Raw genomic sequence first — 15,490 nt, 5'->3', positions numbered from 1 at the left:
AAAAATAGAGTGGAAGCCCAACGTCAGGCAGTGGCAGAAACAGGGACATAGTCGTACAGGGAAAGATAAGCAGCGTCTAAGCCACTTATCTCTGTATAATAAATAGCTAGGTTCTGAGGTATTGCATGTGTATTTTATATCTGATACTTTTCCTCACATGGCGGCAGTTAGGACACATGATGTATTCTGTGGCCGCATGAATAACGCAGCACATCCCCTCGGTCACAGTATACACGGAGGGGGAGTGTGAGGGATGTGCCGAGGTGATGTAATCCGGTAACGCAGTAATTGCTCGGCTCAGCCTTGACGCAGCATCGGAGAATCGCTCCCCGGCCTCCCTCACACACACACAGGCGCATCTTTCCCAGGGAAAGCTGCATGGTCGTCCGTCCTCCTCCCATTCTGCTGTGTAGCATCTGTGGACAGCGTTGCTTCCCATGCAAGGGACCGGCCAGCAGGGAAGAAAGGCGGGACGCAGGGACGCGAGCACTGGGACCCCCTGATCCGCGGCCTCACACACGTGGGGTGAATGAAGTTGATGTTACTGTGCTGCTCCTGGAGTGAGGAATACATGGGAGAAGAGGAAGGTGAGCCATATCTGTGCTTCTCATGGTTGGCCCCTGTGGTGCAGTGGATGCAAAGTACCATAGCAGAGGGGGTCTGCACAGTGCAGGTGCTGCTAGGATAATGGGGGTCGTGCAGTCATATTGTCATCCTGAAGATGTGTGGAGCTGTTGAACATTGCTGTGCATACCGGAGACTAGGGGTAGGCAGCTTCTGGTACTCCAGCTGTTGTAAAACTACAACTCCCAGCATGCATGCTCTTCTCAGAACTGTCATAGAAATGAATGGAGCATGCTGGGAGTTATAGTTTCACAGAGTGCTGAAGGTTGCTGACAGTGACAGTAGAGGCTGCCATATTCTACATAGTCTCATGTGGATTCTGTATGTGATTTGTAATTGGGACAACATGGGACTGTGGACGTTACAGTAAAGGACAAGTGATCGTCCTATTTGGACACTGTCCCTTTATGGACGCACTGGAATGAAAGAGTTGGGCTCTGGTCACAGCTCGTTTTTGGCTTTGTCAGGATTTCCCGTTGTGTACCCCCCACTGGGTCAGTAGAGCCCCGTGTACCCAGCACATACCCAAGGAGAGTCCTTTTGGTATACGAGATTTAATCAACATCATCCAGGTCTCCAACCAGTGTCTCAGGAGCCACATGCGGTCCACGCCCCCTGCTGTGTGGCTCGCCATCGCAGTCCTGAGTTATGACTATAGGTACTGGCAATTGCCGTTGGTTTACTACCAGACGGTGACAGTTCGGATGGTATATCAGTATTTATCAGTAAATGTTTGCAATTTAATGGTTTTTGTTTTTCCACATTTACAATTGGGGACCTCCTCTCTAGGCATAGGTGGAAGATGGATGGGTGGTCTTTCCCTTCCGACATTCTTCTATATCAGTCAGTCTTGTGAGATGATGTATGACGTGTGCCTGTGGGTCTGGATCCATGCAGGGTTTCGGTCGTGACCGGTGGCACCTTGGTACCGGTTGTGTGTACTGTAGCATGGCGACAGACACTCGGTTGTGACCGGTGGCACCTTGGTACCAGTTCTGTGTTTACTGTAGAATGGTGACAGATGCTCCATTTGTGACCGGTGGCACCTTGGTACTAGTTCTGTGTTTACTGTAGAATGGTGACAGACACTTTGTTGTGACCAGTGGCACCTTGGTACAGGTTCTGTATGTACTGTAGCATGGTGACAGACACTTTGTTGTGACCGGTGGCACTTTGGTACCGGTTGTGTATGTACTGTAGCATGGCGACAGACGCTTGGTTGTGACCGGTGGTACCTTGTACTGGTTCTGTATGTACTGTAGCATAGTGACAGACACTCGGTTGTGACTGGTGGCACATTGGTACCGGTTCTGTATGTACTGTAGCATAGTGTCAGACGCTCGGTTGTGACCAGTGGTACTTTGGTACCGGTTCTGTGTGTACTGTAGCATGGTGACAGACACTCGGTTGTGACTGGTGGTACCTTGGCACCGGTTCTGTGTGTACTGTAACATAGTTATAGACGCTCGGTTGTGACTAGTGGCACCTTGGCACCGGTTCTGTGTGTACTGTAGCATGGTGACAGACGCTCGGTTGTGACTGGTGGTACCTTGGTACCGGTTCTGTGTGTACTGTAGCATAGTGTCAGACGCTCGGTTGTGACCGGTGGTACTTTTGTACCGGTTCTGTGTGTACTGTAGCATAGTGTCAGACGCTCGGTTGTGACCAGTGGTACTTCGGTACTGGTTCTGTGTGTACTGTAGCATGGTGACAGACACTCGGTTGTGACTGGTGGTACCTTGGCATCGGTTCTGTGTGTACTGTAACATAGTTATAGACACTCGGTTGTGACTGGTGGTACCTTGGCATCGGTTCTGTGTGTACTGTAACATAGTTATAGACACTCGGTTGTGACTGGTGGTACCTTTGTACCTGTTCTGTGTTTACTGTAGCATAGTGCCAGACGCTCGGTTGTGACTGGTGGTACTTTTGTACCGTTTCTGTGTGTACTGTAGCATAGTGCCAGACGCTCGGTTGTGACAGGGTGGTACTTTGGTACTGGTTCTGTGTGTACTGTAACATAGTGTCAGACGCTCGGTTGTGACCAGTGGTACTTTGGTACTGGTTCTGTGTGTACTGTAGCATAATGACAGACACTCGGTTGTGACTGGTGGCACCTTGGCACCGGTTCTGTGTGTACTGTTTCATGGTGACAGACGCTTTGGATACCTGAGTATTTTCACAATTCATTGCCAGATAGAATGTTAGGATCAAGGTCAACCACCTGTTTTGGTTCTAGATGCAGATGAGGATGGTCCAGGGCGTTGGGTTCATATGGTTCAAATTGATAGATGATTTGGGTGCAGGCAGGGTTATGTATTTTTTGGATGAGGGGGGTGATTAAGTACTGTATAGTGCTGGGATTACAGAGAGGTTGTGATGAGTTTGCATAGCACAGCACATGGTTGTATAAACTTGGGATTAGCATGGTGAATGACGGGTATTATGGGTGACGGGTGCTGCGAGTACAGGTGGGGCTTTGATAGAATCCATTGTTAGGGTAGCTTCAGTATCCCTCAGAAGAAACCGCTTCGCCTTTTTTGTCATTTTTTTTATTGATTTTAAATGCTGTGGTCCCTCTCTTGGTTTAGCTCCATTGATTAGTGCAGGTATAAGATCCTCGGCCGCATGAACAGTGGCGCGGCCTTTGAAAACAATGAGAGGAGGTTGCAGCGCAAATTCGGCACGGTTTTCAGCAGCGAATCCGGTCTGAAACCTGCGCCAAAAATCCATCATTTGAACCCAAAATTAGGGTATAGTCTGGAAGCTAAAACCAGGAGTGAATTAATTAAAAAAGAGAAGTCGTATCTGTCCTTTATAGTTTCTCTCTTTTTATGATCCACTAATGATTTTGGATTCCAAAACTGCATCAGGAAGCCTTTATGTATGACAAATCCGCAGCGTCCTAAAGTATCAGCAAAGTGCATGAGAATTTCGGAATTCCGCCTCTGAAATGCGTTTTTTTGCTAATTTTTCCCTTGGATTTTCCATCACGTGTGTCTCTGGCCTAAAGGGCTATCCCATTTTTTTTAATCCCCACTCCTCCCCATTTGACCTGTGAAGAATACTCACCTGCACCCCCCTGCTCCGCTTCTGCTCCGTGGGTCCACCGCTGTCTTCACTGCACTTCAGTGATCTATGATGATGAGTGTTACGGCTCATGCACACTACAGTATGTATTTTGCGGTCCGCAAAAAACGTATCTGCAAAAAATTCGGATGACGTCCGTGTGCATTCCGTATTTTACAGAACAGCTGGCCCCTAATAGAACAGTCCTATCCTTGTCCGTAATGCGGACAATAATAGGACATGTTCTATTTTTTACGGAACGGAAATACGGACATACGGAAACAGAATGCACACGGAGTACCTTCCATTTTTTTGCGGACCCATTGAAATTAATGGTTCCGCATACGGTCCGCAAAAAAACCCAGAATGGACACGGAAAGAAAATACGTTTGTGTGCATGAGCCCTTAGGCTCCATTCACACGTCATTATTTTGTAATCTGCATCGGTTTCGCAAATTTGTGGAACGGAATGCGGACCCATTCATTTCAATGGCCTCGCAAAAAATGCGGACAGCACACTGAGTTCCATTGTTCCATTCAATTATGCGGATCCTGTCCTACTATTGTCAGCAAAATGCAGTCCGTGGTCCCGTGGTAGTCACTGGGTCCGCAAAAATGCGGATGACATGCGGAATGCATCAATATATCATTCGCAATTGCGGATCTGTTTCCAGGAAATAAAAAATCTTTTTTTAGTACCCTAGCAAAATAGATTCCTCCTTCCGTTTTTTTGGCGGAATAACGGATGTGGATGTACAATTGATAAAAACTGAAGTTTTTTGCAGAAACACTTATCCGCCAAAAAAACGGAAAGAAAATCTGTAAAAGAAAAATAGTGACGTGTGGATGGACCCTTATTTGTGGTTTTTAGAGTGTATTGGGATGGACCTGTAGCATGAAGCAGTCAAAGCCACATCTGGAACAGCGCAGTTTTGCCATGGTCCCCCCATGCAGTGATTGGCAGTGTAATTTTTTTTTGGCGGGTGAAACACAATTATTTTATATCCGTCACAACCACATTGTGACGCAGCGGCAAAACCGCATGTGATTTTTCAGAAGCCGTTCTGAACTCAGCTGGTATGTGTGAATATACCCTTCTGGTGCTGCTACACTGAATGGCTCGGGATACAGTCCACGCCTTTTTTGTACATCTTTAGGGCTCATGCACACAAACGTATTTTTTTCCGTTGCGTTTTTTTTACAGTTCTGTATGAAGAACCATTCACTTCAATGGGTCCCCCCAAAAAACTGAAATTACTCTGTGTGCATTCCGTTTCCGTATGTCCGCATGTACGTTCTGCAAAAAAATAGAACATGTCCCATTCTTGTCCATTTTGCGGACTAGAACAGGCATTGTTACAATGGATCTGCAAAAAATGGATGCAATACGGATGTCACACGGATGTCATTCGTGTTTTTTTTGCGGACCGCAAAATACATACGGTCGTGTGCATGAGCCCTTATGAAAAAGTACCTGACCACTTAACGGAATGTTTGTCTGGGATGGAAAATACTGAGGTCCATCTATTTCATACTTGCCTCCCACTTAGAACATGGCATAGGCTCTCTTCCATCATTCACCCTTGCTGGGCCTTATTGTCCCACATGAAAAGAAAACACCGGGGTCCCTCCTAGAGTTGTCCTCACATAGGAATCTGTCAGATGTGGAGATAATCCAATATACAGTGGTATAATACCGCCAGATTGTTTAAAAAAAGGAAAATCCTTAATTGCGTTTACAAACCTTGAATTCAAGACAGAGCTCAACAACACATTATAAAGTGGCAGCACGCCTAGCTTCTGCCCTGAGCTTCACCTTCACAGTTTTCTTCAGAGTTTGTAAGTGCAATAAAGGATTACCTTTTCTAAAATAATCTGGCAGTATTAGGCCTCTTTCACACGACCGTTTTTTTTTTCGTTTACAAACCATTCATTTCAATGGTTCCGCAAAAAAAAAAAAATGTACTCTGTATGCATTCCGTTTCGGTATTTCCGTTTTTCCGTTCCGTTGAAAGATAGAACATGTCCTATTATTGCCCGCAAATCACGTTCCGTGGCTCCATTCAAGTCAATGGGTCCGCAAAAAACGGAACACATACAGAAATGCATCCATATGTCTTCCGGATCTGTTCAGTTTTTGCGGAACCATCTATTGAAAATTTTATGCCCAGCCCAATTTTTTCTGTGTAATTACTAGGGGTGCACCGAAATTCCGGCAGCCGAAAATATCGGCCGAAAATGTACCTAATCCATTTCGGCCGATATTGTTACATATCGGCCGAAAATATGGGGTGTGGGATTTTTCACCCACCATCTGCGGGCGGGCGCCGGGCGGGCGGTTTACTGCATCTTTATTTTACCTTACAATCGTGACGCTCCAGTAAGAACTCTGCAGGCAGAGCGGAGGGCGGCGTAACGTCACTTACTCACGTGACGCGCCTGCTCCGCCTCCTTCATTCATAAAGTGGGCGGAGCAGGTGCGTCACGTGAGTAAGTGACGTTACGCCGCCCTCCGCTCTGCCTGCAGAGTTGTTACTGGAGCGTCACGATTGTAAGGTAAAATAAAGATGCAGTGAGTGATGCTGTGAGCAGCAGGGCCGGGGCTGTTATGGGTAGGGGGATCGGTCTATGGCACTGCTATGGGGAGGGGGGATCTGTGCACTGTTATGGGGAGGGGGGATCTGTGCACTGTTATGGGGAAAGGGATCTGTGCACTGTTATGGGGAAAGGGATCTGTGCACTGTTATGCCCATAACAGTGCACATATCCCCCCCTCCATAACAGTGCACATATGCCCCCCCTCCATAACAGTGCACATATCCCCCCCCCTCCATAACAGCGCCACCCACAGATCCCCCTCTCCATAACAGAGCCACCCACAGATCCCCCTCTCCATAACAGAGCCACCCACAGATCCCCCTCTCCATAACAGCGCCACCCACAGATCCCCCTCTCCATAACAGCGCCACCCACAGATCCCCCTCTCCATAACAGCGCCACCCACAGATCCCCCTCTCCATAACAGCGCCACCCACAGATCCCCCTCTCCATAACAGCGCCACCCACAGATCCCCCTCTCCATAAAAGCGCCACCCACAGATCCCCCTCTCCATAACAGAGCCACCCACAGATCCCCCTCTCCATAACAGAGCCACCCACAGATCCCCCTCTCCATAACAGCGCCACCCACAGATCCCTCTCTCCATAACAGCGCCACCCACAGATCCCTCTCTCCATAACAGCGCCACCCACAGATCCCTCTCTCCATAACAGCGCCACCCACAGATCCCCCTCTCCATAACAGCGCCAATCATTAAAAAAAAGTATTTTAAAAGTATTTGGGCAAAAAGGCAGTTTCGGTTTCGGTTTTCGGTCAAGGGCATCCTGAATTTTCGGTTTCGGACCAGAATTTTCATTTCGGTGCACCCCTAGTAATTACTGTATATGCCATACGCAAAAACGGAACGGAAACACAACGGAAACAAAAAACGGAACAACGGCTTTTTGACCGCAAAACACTGAAAAAGCCATACGGTCATGTGAAAGAGGCCTTACACTGTGTGGGATTACTTCCACAGCCTCAGGCAGGTTTCCTGGTGCAATCTTAGGAGCCAAAATCAGGAGTGGATCATATAGAAGAGAAAGTATACAGGACGGGGACGACTTCTCCTCTTTTTTGAATCTACTTCTGGTTTTGGCTCATGCACATGACCATAGTGTCTCAGTGCCCGTATTGCGTACCGTAAACCGCTGGACGGCAATATGCATACGGGCATCGGCCTTGTGCACTCCGCGGTGCTGATGCGGACCCATTGACTTGAATGAGTCCGCTATCCGCCAGATACAACCGAAGATAGGACTTCACCTATCTTTTGTGGAGCAGAGGAATGGATTGGAAGCCCTCGGAAGCGATTCGTAGTGTTTCTGGTCCGTGCCTGCGCACCGCAAAAAGATAGAACATGTTCTATCTTTGGCTGTATCTTGCGGATCGCAGACCCATTCCAGTGAGTGGGTCTGCATCTGCAAGCGGAGTGCACGCGACTGGTGCCCGTATATAGTGGACTGCTATTTGTGGCCCGCAGCAGGGCACTGACTGAGCCATTACGCTCGTGTACATGAGTCCTAAGGGTAGGTTCACAAGAGGGATTTTGAATGGAGCTAAACCGCGTGGATTTCTGAGGTGTCCGCACAGTATCCACACCAGAAATTGACGTGTACATTCTTGGTGCATTTTGAAAAACCGCACAGGAAAAATCCTTGGCCACATAAACTGTGGTGCGTCCTCCCATTGAAAACAGCGGGAGGCGGTTTCAGACTAGTGCAGATTCAGCATGGTTGTCCGCACCGAATCTGCAGTGGAACCCACGCCAAAAAAAAAAAGACGTGTGAACCTACTCTTATGCTCCCTGCACATGTTACATATTGTGTGCAGAAAATCCTCACAAAAACTGCATAAAACCAAACAAAAAACACACATAAATCTGCACTATTTTATGCTGGTTTTTGGTGCGGTTTTAGTGCAGATTTTCTGTTTATTTTAACAACCCCTTTCATGTTTTTGGGGAAGCCATGGATCTACACAAACAGCATACTGCGGATTTTAAAAGCTTCACGGCCAGTCAGTTTCTGCGCCTACAAGGTAAGCACTGTGTACCTGAGATTTGTCAAAAAAAAACTTAGCCCACCTGCACAGAAGTGCGGGTAAACGCTCATAAGATCTGCATGAATTTCGGTGCGGATATATGTGCGTTTCTGCAGCATACCCGCACCAGTATCCGCAATGTCTAGTTGCGGATTTTGGTGCGGATTTGATGCAGTTTTGCTGCAGATCTCACCCTTCATTAAAAAGGGTGAAATCCACAGGTAAAACCGCAACCATCATCGACATGCTATTTCATTTGAAATCTACGCAGCAGGTCAATTTCTACATGGAAAAAATCCGCAAAGCGTGGAAGAGATTAGTGTAATATCGTACACTTTGCTGCGGTTTATCCACGCTGAAAACTGCACCTATTCGGCACACATTGCGGCGGTACTTTTGATGCAGCAAAGCTTTCGTTTTTTGCAACAACATATCCACGTTTATTCTACGTTTCCATCCAGGAAAAGAAAAAGCAAGACTGACGAACATTAATTAAAAAATTGAGTTACATTAATGTAATTTAGGTTTGCTGTGTGTTTTCTCTTGCTGGAAGGAAGAACAGCACAAAAGCAGATATGTTGTTTTAAAAAAACGCAGCTTTTTTGGACAAATTTATTTTTTTGCCCCATCCTAATCGCAGGACCGCCATGTTGGAAGGATCCTTGCATTTGCTAATTAAACTAATTACGACTGTGCTGTTTAGTCGGCCTACGTTGTAATGCGGATACTGCACGGCCACTAACAAAACACACAGACTAAACAGTGGGGTCCTAATTAGTTTAATTATGGCCGCGCGGTACTCCATCGAGGACGGTGACGTCGCACCTGCGACACGAACGCGCCGTCTGGTAGTGCCGTGATTGGGCTTACTGAGTGGTGACAGGTGCTGTAGTGGATGGAGCTAGTGCAGTAGATGTTATCTGGTAATGAATGGTGACAGATGGCGGCAGGCGTTATTACTGTAAGTACATCTGGTGAGTTACTGTAGGTACGATGAAGGAGATGGGGGTAGTAGTGTGACTGTGGTGTATTCTACGAGTGGATATTAGAAGAGAACTGAAGCTTTCAGACATTGAGGCATGGGTAATGCGCAGCATGTGCAATGGGTACTATAAAGTGCAGCCAGTTTTCATATACTGATACAGGTAGGTGCACAGTTCCTCTGTGGTGTCACCTTGACCAGAAGGGCCCAACCTCTGATTCAGTACTGGTCCCCTGAATGGGAGTCATTCTATGCAGTGTGCAACTTTTATCATGCCAGACAGTTTTCTGGAATTTGAGGCTACCTGCACATGTTGCGAATTACGTGCGGTTTTCCATGTGGCGTAAGGCCTCATGCACACGGCCGTTGTGCAGCCGTTCCGTGCATTGGGGACCGCAATTTGATCCGTGAAACACGGGCATCAGCCTTGTGCACTCCACATCGTGGTGCGGACCCATTGACTCCAATGGGTCTGCGATCCGCAAAATGTGGAGACAAGTCAGGACATGTTCTATCTTTTGCTGCGCGGAGGCACGCACATGGAAGCCCTTCTGTGTGTTTCCGTGTGCTTCTGGGTCAATGCCTCTGCATCACAAAAGATAGAGCATATCCTGACTTTTGCTGCATCTTGCAGATCACAGAACCTTTGAAGTCAATGGGTTGCAGGGTGCACGCGGCCAGTGCCGTGTTTTACGGATCCACAGTTTGCAGTCCGCAACATGGACATAGCCATCACGCGGTTGTGCGAATGCGCCCTAATACAGCAGAGTGACTGAGACTAGACAATTATCATGTACACTTTCCGGATAGTTCTGGAAATTGACATACCTTGCAGATTTTCAAATCCGCAGCATGACAGTGTTTGCGGTTTTGGCTGCACCCAAAGGGGTCTGAAAAAATTCATACAAAATACATATCCAAACTGATGTCAGTTTCTCTTATAGATCAGTTTTTTTTCCAGTTTGTCTTGGAGACCTGTAATTGGTTGAATTTTTGGGCAAAGGGGTGTGTCCGTGGGAGGCATTGAAAAAAATGGATCCGTTATACTGATGGAAAAATGGAAATGATTGTATGCAATCCGGTTTACAATTCCTCTTATTACTTATGGTATTTTTTATATTTTTTTGCGAATTTTGATGGAAAGTGCTGTTCCAAGCCTAACGTCTCTTACCGCTCTCTCACACGCATCATCATTAAATAATGTACATGTCAGATTGGCCAAAGAATGGTTACTTACAAATCCAACATTAAGGGTCCGGCCAGATGGTCAGGTTTCCTGAATAGAAGTGAAAACCTGGGGTGAATTCAGAATAGGAGAGAAGTTGTACCTGCCCTGTATACTTTCACTCCTTTCATCCTCTCCTGATTTTGGCTTCCAAACATTATCAGTAAACGTGATCATGTGGCCGTACCCTAAGGCCTCGTTCACATTTCTGTGTCAGTGTCACGTCCGTGAAAAAAAGAGTACGTGTTTAATCCATGAAAATGTCCGTGAAGGATCCATGTTTGGTCCATGGGTCCGTACTTTTTACCATTCGTGTGTCATCCGTAATTCACTGACGTTGCTCAGCTGAAAATAAATTTACAAAGAATCTCCTATTAGTCCTGAGTGATAAACGGACACAACATGGACACAACACGGATGTGTGTCAGTAATTTTCACGGACCCATAGACTTCAATGGGCATGCTTGGTCCGCATCACGGATCAAAGTAGTGCATGTCCCCGTGATTTTTTTACTGACCCACGGTCAGTAAAAAAATACTGAAATGTGAATAGACACATTTAAATCGATGGGTACGTGTTCTGTCCGCAGAAAATGCAGACAGCACACTGTCACGCTCTAGTGTGAGAGGGAAACCCCCACACTGAACTTAGGTGGGAAAAGGAAATAAGGCCTGAAAACTAGGGAAGGAAGATGGACACCTCCTAGTGAAACCCTAATCAAAGCCCTGACTGACTACCAGTATGAACAGACCCTAAAGGACCCTGGTACTAATGACAGGAATGAGACATCATGTTCCTCCAAACGGATGGATGAGCGGGAGTCTCCCTAAGGCCTAATACAAAACAACAAAGAAATGCAACACACAGAAAAGACAAAATACAAATGGAAAGGTAACACTTAAAGGGAGTCTTTCACCTAAACTGACCATTATAGAACACCATGATCTGCATTATAGTCCCCATATTGGAATGTTACTTACCGTATAGCTGTCCGTCGCTTATTTTCACAAAAAAATACTTTTATTCAATAAGTTAATTAGGTTCTTAAGGTGCCCAGGCCCCTCGTCGCTTTTCATATGTTACCCCTCCCCTTTCACCCCTCTGGCTCTCAGAAATCCAGCGCCAGCGCCATTCACAAGATTCGCCACCCCTGCGCACTTCATTCCCCATTATAGGCAGAGGCACAAGAGCGTTTAATGCGCATGTGCCAGCCCGTACATCTAGCCGGTGTTCTAACAAAAATCCTTACTTCGTGAAAATACCTTACCCCTCGTGACTTCCGGGATAATGGGGAATGAATTGCACAGGCGCGGCGAATCTTGTGAACGGTGCTGGCGCTGGATTTCTGAAGAACTTAGGGTGGGCCAGAGGGGTGAAAGGGGAGGGGTTTCATATGAAAAGCGACGAGGGGCCTGGGCACCGGCTGCTTGAATGCCGCCCCAGGGCACCTTCAGAACCTAATTAACATATTGAATAAAAGTGTTTTTTAGCGAAAATAAGCGACGGACAGCTCTATGGTAAGTAGCATTCCAATATGGGGACTAATGCAGATCATGGTGTTAGTGTTCTACAGTATAATGGTCAGTTTAGGTGAAAGACTCCCTTTAACTTCCAAAAAGCTATGGCAGCACCAGGAACTCAGCCGAGATCCAAACACCAGCTATCCACAGGTCCAACTGAAGCTATAAACCGGACAGCATTGTGGGAGAGACAACTATAAATAGGGAAAGGTAAATGACCACAATAGCAACACCTGGAGGTTAAGGGTGTGGCCAGTACCAAGAACAACAGAGATGCCTATTGATCCACAAGGTAAACATGTCAAACCAAACCACGTGTTGCCAGTCTAAAAGATCTCCTGCCACTCACTGTCGCGGGAACGTCCGTATGTCTCGGTACATCCGTGACAGTACCCCTTCCTTCTACGAGTGACCTCCGGGCACCAGACTGACCTTATCCGGGTGAGACCTGTGAAAAGCTTTCATCAAATGACTGGCATTCACGTCAGATACCGGTACCCACATCCTCTCCTCAGGTCCATAACCCTTCCAGTGAACAAGATACTGAAGAGATCTACGAAGAGCTCGAGAGTCAATTATTTTGGCGATCTGGAATTCCAAACTACTGTCCACCATGACAGGAGTGGGTGGCAAGGAAGACTGCTCCAAAGGTTCAACATATCTCTTCAACAAAAATTTATGAAACACATGTATTTTCAGAACCTGAGGAAGTTCAAGACGAAAAGCTATAGAATTAATAATGGCCATGATCTTATATGGACCAATAAACCTTGGACCCAACTTCCAAGAAGGTACCTTCAACTTAATGTTTCTTGTGGACAGCCACACCAAATCACCCACTCTTAGGTCCGGACCCTTCATACGTTTCCTGTCAGTCACACGTTTATACTTTTTGTCCATATTCATCAAGTTATTTTGAATTTTACGCCATATAGATGATAATGATGATGAAAAACGTTCCTCCTCAGGAATACCAGAAGTATCTGAACCAGAAAAAGTGCCAAACTGCAGGTGACACCCATATGCCCCAAAAACTGTGACTTACCAGTGGACTCCTGTCTACGCTTATTTATGGCAAACTGCCAAAGACAAAAACGAGGACCACTCCTACTGGTTCTCAGAGACAAAACATCTTAAATGGAACCTGTCATGTGGATATTTGATTATAATCTAACTAATTATATACAATCATTAACTACTAAAAAGTACCTTAGATGTATTCACTTACTGGTGTGACAGATGGTTACCTCATAATATTCACACAAAGATGCCGCATGCTAATGAGCTGATTTGAGTCCAGCGTGATGTCATGGAGTCCAGCGTATATTTAATTCAGAGCTATAGCCACTCCCCTGCCCACCTGCTGCTGATTCATATGGAAACAAACTGTCATTCAGCAGCAGGTGGGCGGGGAGAGCCAGGAGCTCATGAATATTCATGACTCGTCATTATCAGCTGGAGCTTTTCAATACAAGATGTTGGCAGATTGACTGGGTTAATTAAAGAAAGTGACCCAGCATTTTGCTAAGCGAATCAGTCACTTATTTATGTTGCCCTTAGTTAGGACACCATAAAACTGGTGACAGGTTCCCTTTAAGTAAGTCTCCAGGCTCTGATTAGTGCGCTCCGTCAGTCCGTTCGACTGAGGATAAAAAGTCGAAGAAAAAGACAGTTGTACCCCCAGCTGAGTACAGAACGCCTTCTTGAATCTGGACACAAACTGAGTCCCACGATCCGAAAACACGTCAGAGGGCATGCCATGGAGTTTCACAATGTTATCGACAAACACATTAGAGCAAGTGTCTTAGCATTAGGTAGGACAGACAATGCTATAAAGTGCACCATTTTACTAAAGCGATCAACTACCACCAAAAAAACTGTCTTTCCTAACAAATTAGGCAGATCAATGATAAAATCCATAGAGAAATGAGTCCATGGTCTGGATGGGATAGGCAATGGAAGTAGGGCCGAGTATGTGTCACCTTAGCGCTTGCACAGACACTACAAGCCGACACATAGTCTTTAACACATTTACGCAACCCGGACGCCAGGATCTACGAGAGATGAGGTCGGCAGTAGATCTGCTCCCAGGGTGTCCCTTAAGCACACTACAGTGATGTTCCTCAAACACCTTGTAACGCAATTCCGACGGCACAAACATTTTCCCAGAGGGGCAAGAATGGGGTATGTCTCCCTGGGCCTCTAACACCTTCACCTCTAGGTCAGGGTATAGAGCGGACATCACCACCCCTTCCTAAAGAATAGGACTCGGATTTTCAAAATCACCACCTCCAGGAAAACTACAGTCATGTGAAAAAATTAGGACACCCTTTGAAAGCATGTGGTTTTTTGTAACATTTTTAATAAATGGTTATTTCATCTCCGTTTCAACAATACAGAGAGATTAAAGTAATCCAACTAAACAAAGAAAACTGAAGAAAAGTCTTTTCAAGATCTTCTGTAAATGTCATTCTACAAAAATGCCTATTCTAACTGAGGAAAAAGATAGGACACCCTCACATGTATTCCCTCTTAAATTGGCTCAGATCTCACACAGGTATATCACACCAGGTGCACATAATTAGTAGATCGTTACTCTGCATGTTGAATGAGGCTTGCCCTATTTAAACCTCAGACATTTAGTTTGGTGTGCTCCTGACTGTTGAAGTGAGAGTGAGCACCATGGTGAGAGCAAAAGAGCTGTCAGAGGACTTCAGAAAAAAGATTGTAGCAGCCTATGAGTCTGGGAAGGGATTTAAAAAGATCTCAAAAGATTTTGAAATCAGCCATTCCACTGTCCGGAAGATAGTCTACAAGTGGAGGGCTTTCAAAACAACTGCCAACATGCCCAGGACTGGTCGCCCCAGCAAGTTCACCCCAAGAGCAGACCGCAAGATGCTAAAAGAGGTCTCCAAAAACCCTAAAGTGTCATCTCGAGAACTACAGCAGGCTCTGGCTACTGTTGATGTAGAAGTACATGCCTCTACAATCAGAAAGAGACTGTACAAGTTTAACTTGCATGGGAGGTGTGCAAGGAGGAAACCTTTGCTTTCCAAGAGAAACATCAAGGCCAGACTGACATTTGCCAGAGATAAAGTTGACAAAGACCAGGACTTCTGGAATAATGTTCTTTGGACAGATGAGTCCAAAATTGAATTATTTGGACACAACAGCAGAGGACATGTTTGGCGTAAACCAAACACAGCATTCCAAGAAAAGAACCTCATACCAACTGTGAAGCATGGAGGTGGAAGTGTCATGGTTTGGGGCTGCTTTGCTGCAGCAGGACCTGGTCAGCTCACCATCATAGAATCCACGATGAATTCTTCTGTGTATCAGAAGGTGCTTGAAGAACATGTGAGACCATCAGTTAGAAAATTAAAGCTGAAGCGGAACTGGACCATGCAACATGACAATGACCCAAAAC

At 46.1% G+C, this 15,490-nt stretch overlaps 1 protein-coding gene across 1 annotated transcript in view; it reads left to right on the top strand.

Annotated features, from left to right (window-relative positions):
• The first annotated feature begins 461 nt into the window (after positions 1-461).
• The window catches only part of LIMK1 (LIM domain kinase 1), a 115,816-nt gene continuing 100,787 nt past the window's right edge, over positions 462-15,490 (top strand). The window contains exon 1 of the mRNA XM_040423606.1: positions 462-587. Coding sequence (XP_040279540.1) covers positions 530-587 — 58 coding nt within the window. The 5' untranslated portion in view covers positions 462-529. The remainder of the gene's footprint in view (positions 588-15,490) is intronic.

The sequence above is a fragment of the Bufo bufo genome, chromosome 3 (assembly GCF_905171765.1).
Source record: "Bufo bufo chromosome 3, aBufBuf1.1, whole genome shotgun sequence".
In the NCBI taxonomy this organism is placed as follows: Eukaryota; Metazoa; Chordata; class Amphibia; order Anura; family Bufonidae; genus Bufo; species Bufo bufo.
This window is presented reverse-complemented; position numbering and strand designations above follow the sequence as displayed.